This window comes from Schistocerca nitens, chromosome 3, assembly GCF_023898315.1.
Source record: "Schistocerca nitens isolate TAMUIC-IGC-003100 chromosome 3, iqSchNite1.1, whole genome shotgun sequence".
Lineage (NCBI taxonomy): Eukaryota > Metazoa > Arthropoda > Insecta > Orthoptera > Acrididae > Schistocerca > Schistocerca nitens.
In genome coordinates, this window is record NC_064616.1 from 934,626,936 (window position 1) to 934,643,382 (window position 16,447).

Here is a 16,447-nt window from a genome sequence, read left to right on the forward strand (position 1 = left end):
TTCACTCTCAGTGGGCTTCCCAGGTGGCATGACTTTCCAAAGCACTTTTCCCCAAGTTGGAAACTTTGATCACTTTCTTGCACCCAGTACAAATATCAATTGTACAATTTTTGGCATCAGGAGCACCCCATGGAAATAGACACTCCCAATACTTTTGATACTGTGTTATGCTTGTACATGATTTTGACATTTTTAATATTTCAACACCCGCAAGACAAAAAACGAACTAATTTAAATAAACTGACAGCTCAAACTTGTTCAAAGCCGTACTTCCAGGGACAGTTCTGAAGAAGAATACCTTCCTGGTTCTCTTTTTAAAAAAATTGCTGCAACAGCTTTCAGCGACAAAGAAAGGGCATTGAAATATTGGTTAAATGCAGGAGGGAAAAAACTGCTTGAAGTTACGCAGTGTGCAAAGGTGTTTTCGTTTCGTAAAACCAGAGCGTGAACTGTAAAAATGGAAGAATGAATTACACGAGGTAAGAAATATGCGCCAAACAGAAACCCGAAACCATGTGAATGAAAAACTGTTTGAAGGATTTAGAACTGCTCACAAGAGGCTGTGCACCCTTACAGATGGAGATCTACGAGACTGGAACCTCCAAATTACACCTGACATGAACATAGCTAATTTCCAGGCTTCACTGACGTGGCTATGCAAGTTCAAGAAATCATACAGAGTACGAAGTCGCAAAATTACCAAGTTTAGGTCACACAAATGTGTAGAGCAGCTGCCAGTGATAGACAATGCTAGAGAGAAATTCATAGCTGACGTAAAGACGAAACTTGTTGTTATCCCTGAAACTGCTTTTTATAACGCTGATCAGTCAGGTTTCGTGAAACAACTGCGTTTCACACTGTACTTTATCATTTCAGGCTGAAAAAAAGACAGAGTCGGTTGCCCCATCAATGAATGCTATGACATATTCATATACGATAATACCAGTGATAAGTATGAGTTGTTTCCTGTTTTAGCAGCTGTATATCTGTCTTCAAGAACAAGTCAAATTAGGATCAAAAATAAAAAATGGACTGTTTAGTTGCAAAAATCTTGTAAACAACATATCAAAATCTGGAAAAATGGGAAAGAATAATTTTCAACATTTCATTTGGAATGCATTCCTACCAGCTGCAGGAACTAATTCATTGCTTTTGTTGGATTCATGGTCTAGATGTAATTATACCACTGTTTTTGTGGAGGACCACAAAAAAATCTGTAGATGTAATGTGGAGTTCACCTGGAACTACTAGTGCGATTCAACCTCTTGATAAAGAATTTTTTCGACAGTGGAAAAAATTTTTCAGGAAATTATCAGACAACATAATTTCCAATACCTCTCTCTCATTTCAGGTTTATCAGCAGAACAGTATTCTTAAGCTCCAGTCATTTGTGCATTACCAGTTTTCTTTGCCACGCTTTACGAATTTGATGTAGTAGGTCTGGTATGCAGCGCAATATGCAGAACAAGGGCCGGGACCATTTCTGACTCCATCCCAATTCTATCTAAACAAAACTAGTGGTTACTGCGAAGTGCCTGACTGCATCAATTTTTCCTTTCTCCTGTGTGCCAGGTGCAAGAAAAATGTTTGTTTCGTCATTCAATAGACACTTCGCATTTTTGTGAGGACTACAGGGAGTAAACAATGAACTGTTTCACTGATAGTCAAATGTACAACATTCAAACATTATTATAAGGAATGGCCTATAGGGATTGTTATAAAATGTAGTACTTCAAGACCTTTCATTTCAGCAAATTACAAGTCCTCAGTGAGGGAATTCGTCTATGACATCAAACACTACCATGATTTTATTTTCTCTGCTAGTCACTTTTATCAGAATTAAATGTGCAAAAATTGAACTGATGACATCAAGTTATTAAAAAAAAAAAATGCTTATATAGTTTAAGCCAGGTTTTCACTGGAGCAAACAAGTTAACAGGAACGAGTGAAAGAGAATTCTGTCTGGTGTACCCAGTAGGCCTCTTGCAGGACTTTCAACTGGATGCCACTGCAGCTACTTACTCCTCCCTCACCTTTCCCAGTTACCTAAGCAGAAAATGAAGACCTACAGTTTAATGTGGAATCCGAACCGCATGTCTTTCGTCGCCACTCCAACATCTGTGAGAAGTGAATGCTAGGTTAAAACTCAGAGAAAAAGTTGTTGTCTGAACGGGATTTGATCCCGCACACTCTGGATCATGAAGCACGCATTTTGCCACAAGACCATTTTTCAATATGACCATTATACCTTACACGCATAGTGGAAACACTAGTTGTGTCACCTCTTGAGATGATGTTCAACGTCAGTAATTAGTGTTCTGTTTGTAAATTTCTCCTCCATGGTAACGAGAAGCCAGGGAAAAATAGCAGCCGACATACAAGGAAAATTTTGGACCAGTCCTAAGGAGAGATGGAGATGCAATTCTGTGTAATGTGCACAATCTCCACACACATCACGTTTACATACAAATTGACACACTTAAATTCTTTCTTCCATGGTGCGCCATTTTGCATATTCCATTAAGAAAAGTGGGCTCGCCATGCAAAATAATCCTCACTGAATAGGAAAGTTTTACATTGTGGCTCTAAGAAGATCGAGTTGCATCCTGTATGCTGAATATTAGCTCCAAAAACTAAAACTAGTAACACAGCATTCATAGGTAATGTTCGCTACCTTGTGTTCTCTTCCATTCCCTCTAGTATAAACTATTCTACACATATACAAATGAATGGTAGTGATTTTTCTGCAAATGCTCATTCACACGTGTTTGCTCTCATTCGCTCCATTGTAAACCAGGCTTCTTAAAATTGGTGTTGTAAACTCCAGATAATTCCACCACACAGTGCTATGCGAGTGATTCGCCAAGTTGCGCACTAGGTGGGCAGGGCTGTACAAACCGCTGTTATAAGCTGTTCTTTGCGCGGCAAAAATGTGCAACTTCAACATTTTTTATAAAATATTTGCAGTGCCTCTTAGCAGCTAAAATTTTGGCAGTGCATTTCTTTTGTCATCTTCTACCTGTGTAGAAAATTTCAGGGTAACTTTTGACATGTCTTACTGGACCATTCCCTTGTGAGTGCCACAAAGCTTTTGAATTGTTTGCAGCATGTGACAAAGATTTTACCCAGATTGAAAAACGTAAGAGGCTGGACGAATGCCAAGTACCTACAGGCCTTTGGAAAATGTGACACCTAAAAATCTATTTGTGGTTACTTTGCTCCAGCCCGAGGACTTTTACATTTAAAAAAGTAGCCGATACACACATTAAAATTAAGAAAATAAATATTTCCAAATGTAGTTGGATTCACATGAAAAAAACTGCACCTGATGTCGTCAGTACTGGAGCACCAACAAGATTTTCAAGAATGGGATTACCACTGACATAATAAAGAAGTTCACTTTAGTGTCACAACAATGTTAACACAACTTGTCAGCTGAAAAGGCAACTACCTACACAGCAGATGCTGCCGTATTTGAAAGTAGGGAAAAGAACATTTTCTGAACAATTAATCAATAAACATTCCTTTGCGCTCTACAGAATTAAAAGAAGGATTAAAAACAATTTATTCACAGGACAGTGCATCTGTAAAGTGCTTATTATTAACAAAAGGGATGAATGCTTGTGATTTCTTTCATTGGCACCTACCTCATTTTTGTTGATACCTATATGGCATATAGCACATTCTGCATTTTTTCAGATTAAAATATTGATTTTCATTGATCTAACGGAAGGGATCTTAGAAAAATTTTGCAACAATTGTGTGGCTTATTACAGTCAATAAATAAAAAATATTTTTGAGGTTTTTTGCATTCAAATGTTTTTGTCAAAGCAATAATAATAATAATAATAATAATAATAATAATAATAAACTAAACAACTCAGAATCTGTCTTTTTAGCACTTAGCCCGTTATTGATTTCCACTCTACAAGATAAAATCACACTTTTTTTCGATCACTCTACTCCCTACTGGATTAAAGGATTGTGAATTTTCAGAAGTCCCAACCTTTCCGTCAGATCACTGCACCAATTCTGCATCACTGCATGTGTAATCTGTTATTAATTTTAATCTGTTCCAAACAATGTTACAGATACTAATTTTTCCCAAAACTTTAACTTGATGCTTCATGTACCTGCTTCAGTTCAAGCAACTGTCTAAATTTAACAACTCATATATGTGCACAATAATGTACTGGTTTAGTGAAAGCAATCACAGAGTTTGTCCATACCAGCTATTATCTTCAGCATAACTTTCCATAGACTGGAGAAGGAAGAAAGTACTTACTGCAACAGGCTTTGGTGCAACTGTGGTCACCCACGAGCCATCCTCAGCTTTTCGAGAATATGCAACAACATTGTCTTCTTGCGCTTTCACAGTAACTGTTGGGGTGAACCTTGCAAGAGTTGCAATAAGTGGGTACTTTGAGGTAGTTGTAGACTGGGTCCGTAAAATGCTCTCCGCAGTTTCTGGTGTTGGGGTAATTACATTTTGGATGGCCTGTACTGAAGGAGCAACCACATGATTCAGTCGCATTTCACCTAGTACGACGTTTCCTTCGCTTCTTATGGGAAGAGACGTGTTTAACTGGTTGCCAGCCGAACTGGGTACTGCATTCTGCAAAATAAATAATGGAAGGTTTACTTTTTATAAAAAGCAAATCTGAAAGCTATAATGCAATATCATCGTTAAGTGGTGGAGCACACAGCAAGGAGACAAGCGGTACTAAAATTACTGCTTCTATAGTTAAAATTATTAACCTGAAAACTGGCTATCTTCAAAAATTACTATAGAATTCCAAAATCAAATTTAGCAGAAAGCCTAGAGGCAGGTAATTAATTGATAAACTGGCAGACTCAAAAGTTACATCTATTTATCCTGAAGCTGATTACTGAGTGTATATAAGCATATGACTGATTACACATCAAACACCAGCACCTAAGCAACACACTTCAGCCAAAATTTTGATAGCAAATGGAAAATTAAAATATATGTGTAATAATTTACAACTAACGTTGCATCTTAATCACAAACTGTTAAGTAGGGGTGTTTGAAGATAAGGAGGGTGAAATCATCATCATCATCATCATCATCATCATCATCATCATCATCATCATCCATCATTATTGTTATTTCTTTCTTTTCTCAGACGTTATGTCTGGTCAAAAATGGAAAGTGACGCGGACCTTGATCAAGCGTGACTACCTTTTAACTGTATGGTATATGTTATACTGCATTTAGGAACTTTCGGGTAATTGAACATGTATCAATAATTACAGATTTCTGTAGTTGTATATATAAAGTTTGGATGTAGCTGTATTGCATTGATGTACTAATGGATATTGTGTGGTATGACTCCTGTAGTTGATAGTATAATTGGTATAATGTCAACTTTATCCTGATGCCACATGTCCTTGACTTCCTCAGCCAGTTGGATGTATTTTTCAATTTTTTCTCCTGTTTTCTTTTGTATATTTGTTGTATTGGGTATGGATATTTCGATTAGTTGTGTTAATTTCTTCTTTTTATTGGTGAGTATGATCTCAGGTTTGTTATGTGGTGGTGTTTTATCTGTTATAATGGTTCTGTTCCAGTATAATTTGTATTCATCATTCTCCAGTACATTTTTTGGTGCATACTTGTATATGGGAACATGCTGTTTTATAAGTTTATGTTGTAAGGCAAGCTGTTGATGTATTATTTTTGCTACATTGTCATGTCTTCTGGGGTATTCTGTATTTGCTAGTATTTTACATCTGCTTGTGACGTGATCTATTGTTTCTATTTGTTGTTTGCAAAGTCTGCATTTATCTGTTGTGGTATTGGGATCTTTAATAATATGCTTGCTGTAATATCTGGTGTTTATTGTTTGATCCTGTATTATTATTATTATTATTATTATTATTGATATGTCACAGAAAATGAGTCCCGAACACCAAAAGAGGGCAGTAACAAATGGTTTTATGGTGTCCTGTACAAAAATGACTCATATTTTGATAGCTTTGTAAAAGTGATCGATTTGTGTGTCCAGCACCCAAATTCATTTACAAAATGCCAGATATAGGCTGGTGCTATGAATTTAATGATTTTTAACTCAAAGTTATTGGTTTAGTTTCTCACACATTGCCACTTTAACAAGAGTTGCACAATATCAACTACTTTAATCTATTGTTACAATATTCTACAATACAAGATGTAGTGGGTGGGTCTCAAATGTCAATGTTTGACACACTGTCCAATCATTAACAACCATGCGTTTACTTTGATTTCCAGAGACTGTTGGAGAGTGTATCTTGAGCCGATGTGTTTAGCATTCTTTGATTATTTCCTCACATGGCCATTGCCTCTTCTTGATCCAATAAAATTAGACAAACACCTTCTCAAGAAAAACGTTAGTTCGGGTGCACAGCAACAAGCATAAAGAAAGAATACATGTATCAAGTTTGAAGACTGACTAAAGAGGACGGTCACTGTATCCACAGCATATTTATTGTACTCTAGATTAGACCAGCAGCCACCTAAAATATTGCACAGGAGTCTTTATTTCTAGAAGATTAGTAGCCTACGCAAAATTCATCTTTAACACTATACACTAATGAAAAACCATTGCTTTAACAATTTGACCCACAGACTGCAAAATTAGCTTATTTAGTTACTATTTAAGCCTATCACATCATCATCATCATCATCATCATCAATTTAAATTGTTTAGACCCATAGAGGACCACACAAAGCTAACTACAATCTGTGGTTGCTATTTTTCTTGTCCTTCCAGAATTGTTTCATCCGCTCGCTATGTTTAGCTTGACTTTCTTCCATGCATTTTCCTATAGATCTTTTGGGTTTTTCTTCTGGTGCAACTTCCCAGCAGTGGCTCTCCTGTCTGAAGATTTTTTGATCTGCGATGTCTGCGGATGTGATGCTGGCATTTTTGAGATCAGTTTGAACTTGTTTGATCCAGACTGGTGTTGTTTTTAGCTTCTGTGAGTACATTAGAATTTTCTTTGTTAATCTGTTGTCATCCAGTCTCATTTTGTGTCCATAGAACTTCAGTCATCGTTTGTGGAAGTCTGTTTCAATGTTGGAATATTTTTCTGTTGTCGTGTTTGAATGTAGCCTATATCCTTCATCTGTGACCTTTGGTCCCAGGATTTTGCAAATGATTTTCCTGTCAACTTTTTTGATGTTGTCTAGATGCCCTTCATAATTGAGGTCTAAGGTCTCGCTTGCATACAGTGTTTCGGGTTTGATGACAGTCGCATAGTGTCTAATTTTTGTTTTGATATTCATGCACCTTCTGTTTTATATGTTTCAATTTTCTCGTATGCTTTTCACATTTTGAATTCACGTGCTTTTTGGGCTAATCTTTCTTTTCCTGAGGGTTCGATGATTTCACAGAAGTATTTGAAGTGATTGACTACATTTATTGTGCCATATTCTGTGATGAAATTTTCTGTTTTGATATGTTTTGTGGCCATAAGTTCAGTTTCTATCAAAGGGATCTGGAGCCCGACTTTACCAGCACATTCTTTGAGTACTTCGATCTGATGAATTGCTGTTTGTTCATCCTCCAAGAGGATCACGAGATCGCCAGCGAAGACTAAACATGAGACATTATTGATGTTATCCTGTTTTTTCCTTGCATGATGGGTCTCCAGCTATTTTGCTTTTTCTCTACCTATTCCCATTCTTTTATGAGCGATGTTGAAGAGTAGTGGAAGTTTTGTTGGTTAGGGTTTGTTGGATGAGTCATCGTGTTTTTGGGTCAAGATTGCTTTCTTCAAGTATATTAAAGACAGATTTTCAATCAATGGAGTCTTAGGCTTTCTAAGTTTTAATGTGGATTGTAGGTTGAAAATTTGTTCAGTGCATGATCTGTGTTGTCTATACCCTGTCTGGTATTCACCAATTAGGGGCTCGAGCTGTTCTTGTGCACGTTGTAGGGGGCAGGCAGAAAGTATTTTGTAAGGGACGGGGAGGAGGAAGATTCCTTTGTAGTTATTTATGTTAGATTTGTTTCCTTTTTTGTGAAGTGGGTAGATGAGAGCACATTTCTAGTCATCTGTCAGTTTTTTACTTTGTCCGATTTCTTGGATGATCTGTGCGATTTCCTGAAGTGACCGTGTCCCCAGAGTTTTCAGTAATTCTACGACGATTCCATCTTCTCATGATGCCTTTCCGTTCTTGAGTTTTTTTGATGTGGCGATGGATTTCTTCTTGTGTTGGTGGTTCTGCATCAGGTTTTGTGTGCTCTGTGACTAGGTGTTGGAAATGTTTGATTGGTTTGGGTAGTTGAGGAGGTCGGAAAAGTACAGTGCCAGTTTTTCACAGTTTTCTTGGTTGGTGAGTGCAAGTTTTCCATCTCGTTTCCTGAAAGTCAGATTTTGCAGTGAGTAACCTTTAATTTTGCTTGCGAAAGTCTTGTAGAAATTTCTGCTGTTGGAATGGCTCACCTCGGTTTATTGGGAGAATTTTAGGGAACAGTGGTTCACCTGTAAAGGAAATCACATACAGGACACTGATGCGACCTGTTCTTGCATACTGCTCAAGTGTTTCGGATTTGTACCAGGTCAAATTGAAGGCAGACATCGAAGCAATTCAGAGGTGGGCTGCTAGATTTGTTGTCTGTAGGTCTAAACAACACATGTTGCAGAGATGCTTTGAGAACCCAAATGGCAATCCCTGGAGGGAAGGCGACCTCCTTTTCGAGAAACACTGTTGAGGAAATTTAGAGAACCGACATTTGAAGCTAACTGCCGAACGATTCTACTGCCGCCAACATACATTGCATGTAAGGACCACGAACATACAAGAAATTAGGGTTTGTATGGAGGCATATGGACAGCTGTTCTTCCCCTCACTTTATTTGCAAATGGAACAGGAAAGGAAATTTAGTGGTACCTATGTAGATGAAGATGTAGATCATATCTTGGATCATTCATTCACTAATTTGAAATAGTACAAAAGCGTATACAATTTGGGCAATAGTGCTTTGCAAAAAATGTGAAGATGCATTTTCTGATAGCCAAGAATTTTCATTTCTTTCCAAAATCTTCCAGGGTTTTATCTCATAAAAAATCTAACTGCTACGAACAAACTTTCTTACTAGAAACCAGGAACCAAACATATTAGAGAAACAAAAGAGAAGAGGCTGTATCTATGATTTACAATGTTTTTCCATGTATAATTTCACAAAAACCTGTATAATACCATCATCCAGTCATGCGGACACCATGTACTAACAAGAAACCAAAGGCTCAATGACAGTTGAGCAATTTTACAGCCTAGTAAATTAGTGATGTTACTGATAACAAACAATGAATATATTTATGTGAGAATGAAAAAAATACATACTTACAATCAAACAAAACACACATACATTTAAATACAATTAATACTGACACTAAAAGCCTTTGTAACTCTCAACATATGTAGGCACTACTAATCCTCAAAACTGGTGATTAATGGAAGTTCTAAGCAGTGCAATATATTAGCAATGACTAACATGCTGCAATCGCGCCAAAATATGTCCCTGTGACTTCAATGTCGCAATTACAGCAGACTATGTCCCAGTGACATACGATGTGAAAAGAATTAGAATCTAACAATCTAAGAAACCCGAAAATTGTACAGAAATGGAATCCAATTTCCACCAAGACTGAATACACAAAGATGCTATCATAGGTAAAAGTGTCAGCACTTTTTACAAAATCTATTTCCACAGGACCATAACATCTGCTGCTTCTTTCTGAAGCTGATACCTTCATCCTGCATCTTGCTGAGGTTACAGATAAAAATTGTGATAGTGTCTCATGAAACAGAACCTCCTAAGCTGCACAGTAAATTGGACCATATAAAAGTTTTTCCAAAAAGTAATGTAAATTAACATATCAGTAAAAAAACAACGCTGCCACCACTATTCCAAATATGTGATGTGTTGAGCCACACAAGAGCTGGTGATATTTTGCTGTAACACATCACTGTACATGAATCTGTGTACATGTTTTCAAAGTACATTTTGCAAAATGCAGTGCATGCAACTTCATGCACCTTACCACATAGTGTGTCAAAAACTGCAAAACATTTAAACCACTTCAGAAATTACAAACAGTTACAGAAATTATTGTGCTATATGACGAGAGAAGACTTTAAATGTGTTACACACATGGAAATAAAATAAAAAAAACTTCATAAATTCACATGTATCACAAAACTAGACACCCATAGCTATAAATATCCCAAATCAGTTCAGAAAAGTATGTCCAACAATGCTACACCTAATGATAAATCAATGGTAAACAGAAAACAGATTTGAAGCACTAGAAGGCTTTTTTTTATTAACTTTTACATATAATGACCACCTACACAGATATATTTTATACACCTAGGTATGAGCTTTCTTATTCCCATAACTAATTTACTGGCGTATGCTTAAACTCACTTTTTGAGAAAGAAGTGCCTTTCCACCGTGAACTTGACAAGAAGAAGGGACCAGTTGGTAGGACATGTTCTGAGGCATCAAGGGATCACAAATTTAGCATTGGAGGGCAGTGTGGAGGGTAAAAATCGTAGAGGAAGACCAAGAGATGAATACACTAAGCAGATTCAGAAGGATGTAGGTTGTAGTAAGTACTGGGAGATGAAGAAGCTTGCACAGGATAGAGTAGCATGGATAGCTGCATCAAACCAGTCTCAAGACTGAAGACAACGACAACAACAACAACAACAACAACAACTTCTTGTACTTTGGAAAAAAAAGTTAGTCATTTGAAGGAAAATGTGAACTGTATGATAATCTACCACAGTTCTCACATGCTCAATCCACCTCGTATCACTTTGCAACTTTACGCCCAGATATTTAAATGACTTGACACTATCAAGTGGGACGCTAGTAATACTGTATCCGAACATTACGTATTTGATCTTCCTACTCATCCACATTAACTTACATTTTTCCACATTTACGGCTAGCTGCCATTCATAACACGAACTAGAAATCTTGTCTAAGTCATCTTGTATCCATCTACAGTCACTCAACTTGGACACCTTACCATATACCACGGCATCACCAGCAAGCAACCGCAGATTGCTGCCGACTCTGCTCATCAAATCATTTATTCATACAGAGAACAACTTCCTGAAGGGAAGTTGCTCATACAACACCACTGGATACTCTAGACAATTCACATCGATGGTTTCTTCTTTATTTTTTTGGGTAGGGGATGGAGAGAATCACATGGATTTGGGACTTCTCATGAGGTTTCTCAAGCATGCACACTGTTATGGTGAAACAAAATCCCATTCAGTGTCATCTTTGGTAAGGTGTGCTTTATTATTTCAAAAAGCTTTGATAAATGTACCATACTCAGATTAAAATCACTCTATGGTTGATGTTTCATTGAGCCATGCGGCTGGAGCCAGGCAGTTGTAGTTTACTCGAATGCCATATGCTCGCACACTGTTTTGTATGTGCATGCAAAGCCTTGTCAAGTGTGGCTTGTTGCAAGCTCATAATACAAGCGCCCCCCCCCCCCCCCCTCATACCAGCAACAGCAAACTGTCAATTGCAAAGTTGTTGAACATAAGTCGTAGTTGTGTGCACTGACATATTCTTTACAATTGGATGCAATGGCTGGTGGAACATTTCTGTTAACATCTCTCAGTAGTCAACAACACAGATAGTGAGCCCAGTCAGCAAAGCTTCAATGATTTTTTGTCTTTTTTCTGTCACTCAGACCCCTGCCGTCCTTCCATATACAATAATTTAGCTATTTTTCTCTTAGGTTCCTACATATTACAAATCACACAATGCTCTTCAGGTACAATCTATTCCCTTTAAAAAAAAAAAAAAAATCCAGAACAATTTTACAGATTAATACTGTTCCGTGCAATAACATGCTAAAATGAAGACTGAACATTACAACTTGGATAAGCAGAAGTAGCTAAGTAACTAGACAACGGGGGTACTTCATTTAGAGCCTGTACACGACTGTTTACATCACACAAGTCAACTAATGTAACACAGAACTGCAGGTACAGAAATACAGAAAGCCTAACAAATCACTCCGACTTCTCAAACCTCAACCAATATCCAAAATTATTCAAACAATAAAAACAATGTGCAGGAAAACCATTATAATCATACACTACATTCAAGGATATTCCCCTACTCTAATTCTTACTAGTGCAAATGAAGACTCAAGAAAAGCTGTGCCACATAATTTTAGTAAAAACATCTAGTGCACCTCAGGGCAGCACAATTAAACAAAAAACGTAAGGAAAAAAATAACTTTAATACTGACCTGTGACTGACTCCGATGCCGAGCTGGAGACCGCCCTTGCACTGAGCCTCGGACTGCGGCGGAGGGTGCAAGGGATGCTCCTGCCCCCTTTCCCTTTCGCCCTAAAGCTTCTTTGGCAGACCTGTGTTCTGCCAGCAGTCTGTCGAAGTTTTGGCTGCGGCCCGCCACTGCGCGCCGCATCGACAGGGAATGAGACTTGCACGTAAGGGAGCGAGTGCATGGTCTTCCTGTCTCTGGATTCCACACACCGCAATGCTTGTCTGGATCGTACTCTCGATCCCTTGATACTCGAGGTCTTTTCTTCTGCTGAGACTGCCGAATGGGGGGTGAGTGAGTCCGTACGGGTGCTTTTGCAGGCTCTATTACAACGGGAATGGTTTCCAGAACTGCGTCTGGCCCTGGAGCTACTGAAGCTACGGGTGGCCCCAGGTCGGGGTCGTTTGCCAAGGCGGCGGCCGCGTGAGCCGGCACTGGGACCTGCACAGGGACCGAGACCGGCACTGTCAGCGTCAGCGTCACCGGCACCGCCCCCAGAGGAGGGGCGGGGGTGGGGGGCGCGGGCGCCGCGGCCGCCGCTGCTGCGGAAGGGGGATGACCTGTTGAAACTGTGGGCTGGGAAGGTTTCTTCACCTTCAATTTTACATTTCCAGCCCCCGATTTATTTCCAGCTCCTGTTTTGCTTGTGGAGGGCAATCTGTTTGCCAGAACTTTCTCGACCGGTTCTGGTGTTGGCACTGGAGCATCTGGAGGCCTCGGTCTGTGCCATATTTCTGGAATACAGAGCATTCAGTAAGTATAGCATTTCACAGTGTAACAAATAACTTAATATGCTACTATATACAAACTCTTTAAGAAAGAATTAGTAGCTATTCTTCACAAAACTAATCACTGAAATTTTAATAAACTACATATAAATAATTTAACTAAATAGTTCGATAATCATACTAGGAAACTGATTTTACCATAAAACCAAAATGCTACTATCGAAGTCAGCATCAAAAGGGCATACACTTCCTCCTATTAACTGGAGACACCACTACAATCATAAATGTATATTCAGTAGTACATCACTTGATGAAGAATGTCACCTGCTGGAGACTGGACAGCAAATTTAGTTAGCTTCTACACTAATGTAACAGAAAATTAAGTGATATGACGAACAGGTTACATTTTATTAGTCACAAACATATTGATCTGTACTAGTTGTCCAGAAATTAGGAGGTTTTAACGTCCCACTGTGAGCTATGTTACCAACAGTTCTTTCACAGGATTGACAAGGGTGAAGAGTGAAGCTGACCATGATCCTCTACATAGTGCCACCCCGACAGAAACCATGGAAAATTCAAATAAGATAGACCATGTAAGCGCTATCAGTATTCATTGAATAATTTCAGCATTTTACTATGGTATCAATTCACTTCATTCCTATTTTTATATCAAACACGAAGATTTCGATTTTGTGTCTCCTGCAAAAGCAACATCATTATTCACAACTACTTCATGTATGTCACCCAGATTTTCATGACATTTTCTATGGAGGAGAAATCCCACTCTGCTTCAAGAATTCAGTTTGTCTTCTTTCACAATGCAGAACCTTCACATGCTGCACCAACTCTGCATCCATAGTCTGAATTTAACAAATGAATACATTCTCCAAATTTGTCCACCTGGAATTCTAGTAGCTATCTATTCTTACTGTCAGGCCCGGTAAATATGGTGTTTGAATACTACCTATGATCTACCTAACGAAAGCTATCTTGGTTTCGTTAGAACTTTTGGATGTGCTGTTACAGTTAAAGATTCACATATCGTTACAGTGCAATAAGCTTAGAAAATCTTCATTTAAAAGTAACTTGCTAATAGTCTGCAAGGTTCTGCTAACTTGGGGAGTCTGAATGACCTATGTGGACCGTAATGAAAACATGATTTTCTCTAATACAGAGGTCTTGAAATGCAAAACTTGCTGAACATTTAATTTTGTTTTAAATTCTTTTACTACACTAAGATCAAACTTTGCTCTAAAATTCTACACAAATACTTAGAATACAGAAGATGGAGTCCTGTTTCTCACAAATGTTCATTTCCTTCAGATATACAACAACACCAATTATTACTACCACCACGAATACAAAATGCTGCTACTGGCTGTAAAATTTTGATCCAGCAGTTTAATTGTGTAATTTTAACCAGCAGCTCAGTTAAGAAGCCTTTAAGATTAAAATAGTGAAGTGTAACATTGCAATGGTACTTTCTACACTACGAAAATTCCACAGAGCCTTCATACACATTTAGTTTTGCCGTTCAAAAGCAATAGGCTATGTATTACCTACATTTATTGTAAATTAACTCTATTTTCAAGTTTGTTAGCGACTATAATCAACATCACAAAGTTTTAGGAAACTAATAAAATTTAACACATTTTTCTGTTGCCTTAACCGTTGCAATAGTTTTCAATGAAAATGAACGATGAGTATGGCGACTTAACCTATTGCTGAAAAGTGAGTTGGTTAAGTCCAGGGGCATACTTGGAAAGATTTTTCAATTGAGATCGTGTTGTTTTTGAATTTATGAAGGAAAAAGGAGAACAGGAACAAAAATTAGGACATCTGGAATGGATTGTAGACTTCTCATTTTAAGTGGACCTGGCTGCACACTGCCCACAGAAAGACATTGCAATTTTTGTGATTTGTTGGGGATGTATATAAAAAGCAAATCACATTGTAGGAGGGACACATTCTGATAAAGGTAATCCAGTTCCCCAAGTTAACTGGCATTAAAGAAGGCATGAGGTTTGAAGAATTCATTGTGGCCTTGCAAGAATTACGACGATAGTTTTATAAAGGTTTCCATTTTCCATTTCAGCTGAAAGCACCTCTGTGCATGTGCAAATGTAACTGATTGACCTGCAAGGTAATTCTAGTTTTAATTACAATCTTTTTACGTTAAAACTGTCCAGAACGTCTACATTACTTTTCTCAGGTACATTTTTCAAGTCCCCATAATGAGGCTGCAAAAGTGCTTGTAATCGACATATTTGTGTGAAAGCCCATTTGGATTATGAAAGTACATGTCTCGATTACGTGGCAACTTGAGTGCAAAACTCTGAAACTGTCTGCATCTGCCCACATGCTGACTGTTTGTACCTAACGAAATTATATTGTGTTTTCGGCACACCAAAAATAATTGATTAATAACGAAAACTTGTTTTGTCTGTGATCTTTGTTGTTGAGAAATGTGAAATATAAAACCAAGTCATATGCAGTACAACTGTAATGCCATTTAACTGCAACGCATTCATCGTTTTCCACTCTTCCCACTCCTCACGCACAGTGTGGTATGGCGACGGGGTACACTCATGCCCTCACTCCCACCAGACTCACGATGACCCACACAATCACTCACACATGCCTCACGGAAGCAGAATATTGCCAAATGATCTTTCACAAAATCCAAAGAAATTCTTGTCACATGTAAAGGCTGTTAGTGGAACCAAAGTTAGTGTCCAGTCACTTGCAAATGAGACAGGAACTGAAGCTGAGGGGTAGCAAAGCAAACACTGAAATGGTTAAGTTTGTTTTCAAATGCTCCTTTACAAAGGAAAACCCTGGAGAAATGTCCCAATTTAACCCTTTACCACTGAAAAGGTGAGTGAAATAAGTGTTACGTGTCAGTGGTGTTGAGAAACAGCTGAAATCACTAAAATTGAATTAAGCTGCAGGGTCTGATGTAATCCCTATCAGATTCTATACTGAATTTGCAGCTGAGTTAGCCCATCTGTTAACTATATCCCTCGAACTAAAAAACATGCTCACTAGTTGGAAGAAAGTGTAGGTCATACCAATCTACAAGAAGGGTAAGTAGAAGCAATCCAAAGAACTACTGCCCAATATTCTTGACATTGATTTGTTTCAGAATCTTATAACATTTTCTGAGCTCAAACATAATCTCTAACAAAATGGCCTTCTCCAAGCCAACCAGAATGGATTCCAAAATCACTGATCATGAAAAACCCAACTCACACTTTTCTCACATGACATACTGAAAGCAGTTAGGTAAGAGCATTATTTCTTTATTTCTGGAAAGTATTTAACTCAGGAACAGCATCTACACTTATTGTCAGATGTATGATCATATAGGGTATCAAGCA

At 38.1% G+C, this 16,447-nt stretch overlaps 1 protein-coding gene across 5 annotated transcripts in view; it reads right to left on the bottom strand.

The window, feature by feature from the left end:
- Positions 1-16,447, bottom strand: part of LOC126249005 (mucin-5AC-like) — a 206,507-nt gene that overhangs the window by 122,514 nt on the left and 67,546 nt on the right. For all 5 annotated transcript variants that reach the window (XR_007545584.1, XM_049950592.1, XM_049950593.1 and 2 more), the window contains exons 4-5: positions 12,301-13,070; positions 4,286-4,615 (exon numbers count right to left, since the gene is read on the bottom strand). Coding sequence is in view for 4 of the 5 variants with exons in the window: in XM_049950592.1 (XP_049806549.1) it covers positions 4,286-4,615; positions 12,301-13,070 (1,100 nt within the window). In the remaining variant the exon portion in view is untranslated. The remainder of the gene's footprint in view (positions 1-4,285; positions 4,616-12,300; positions 13,071-16,447) is intronic.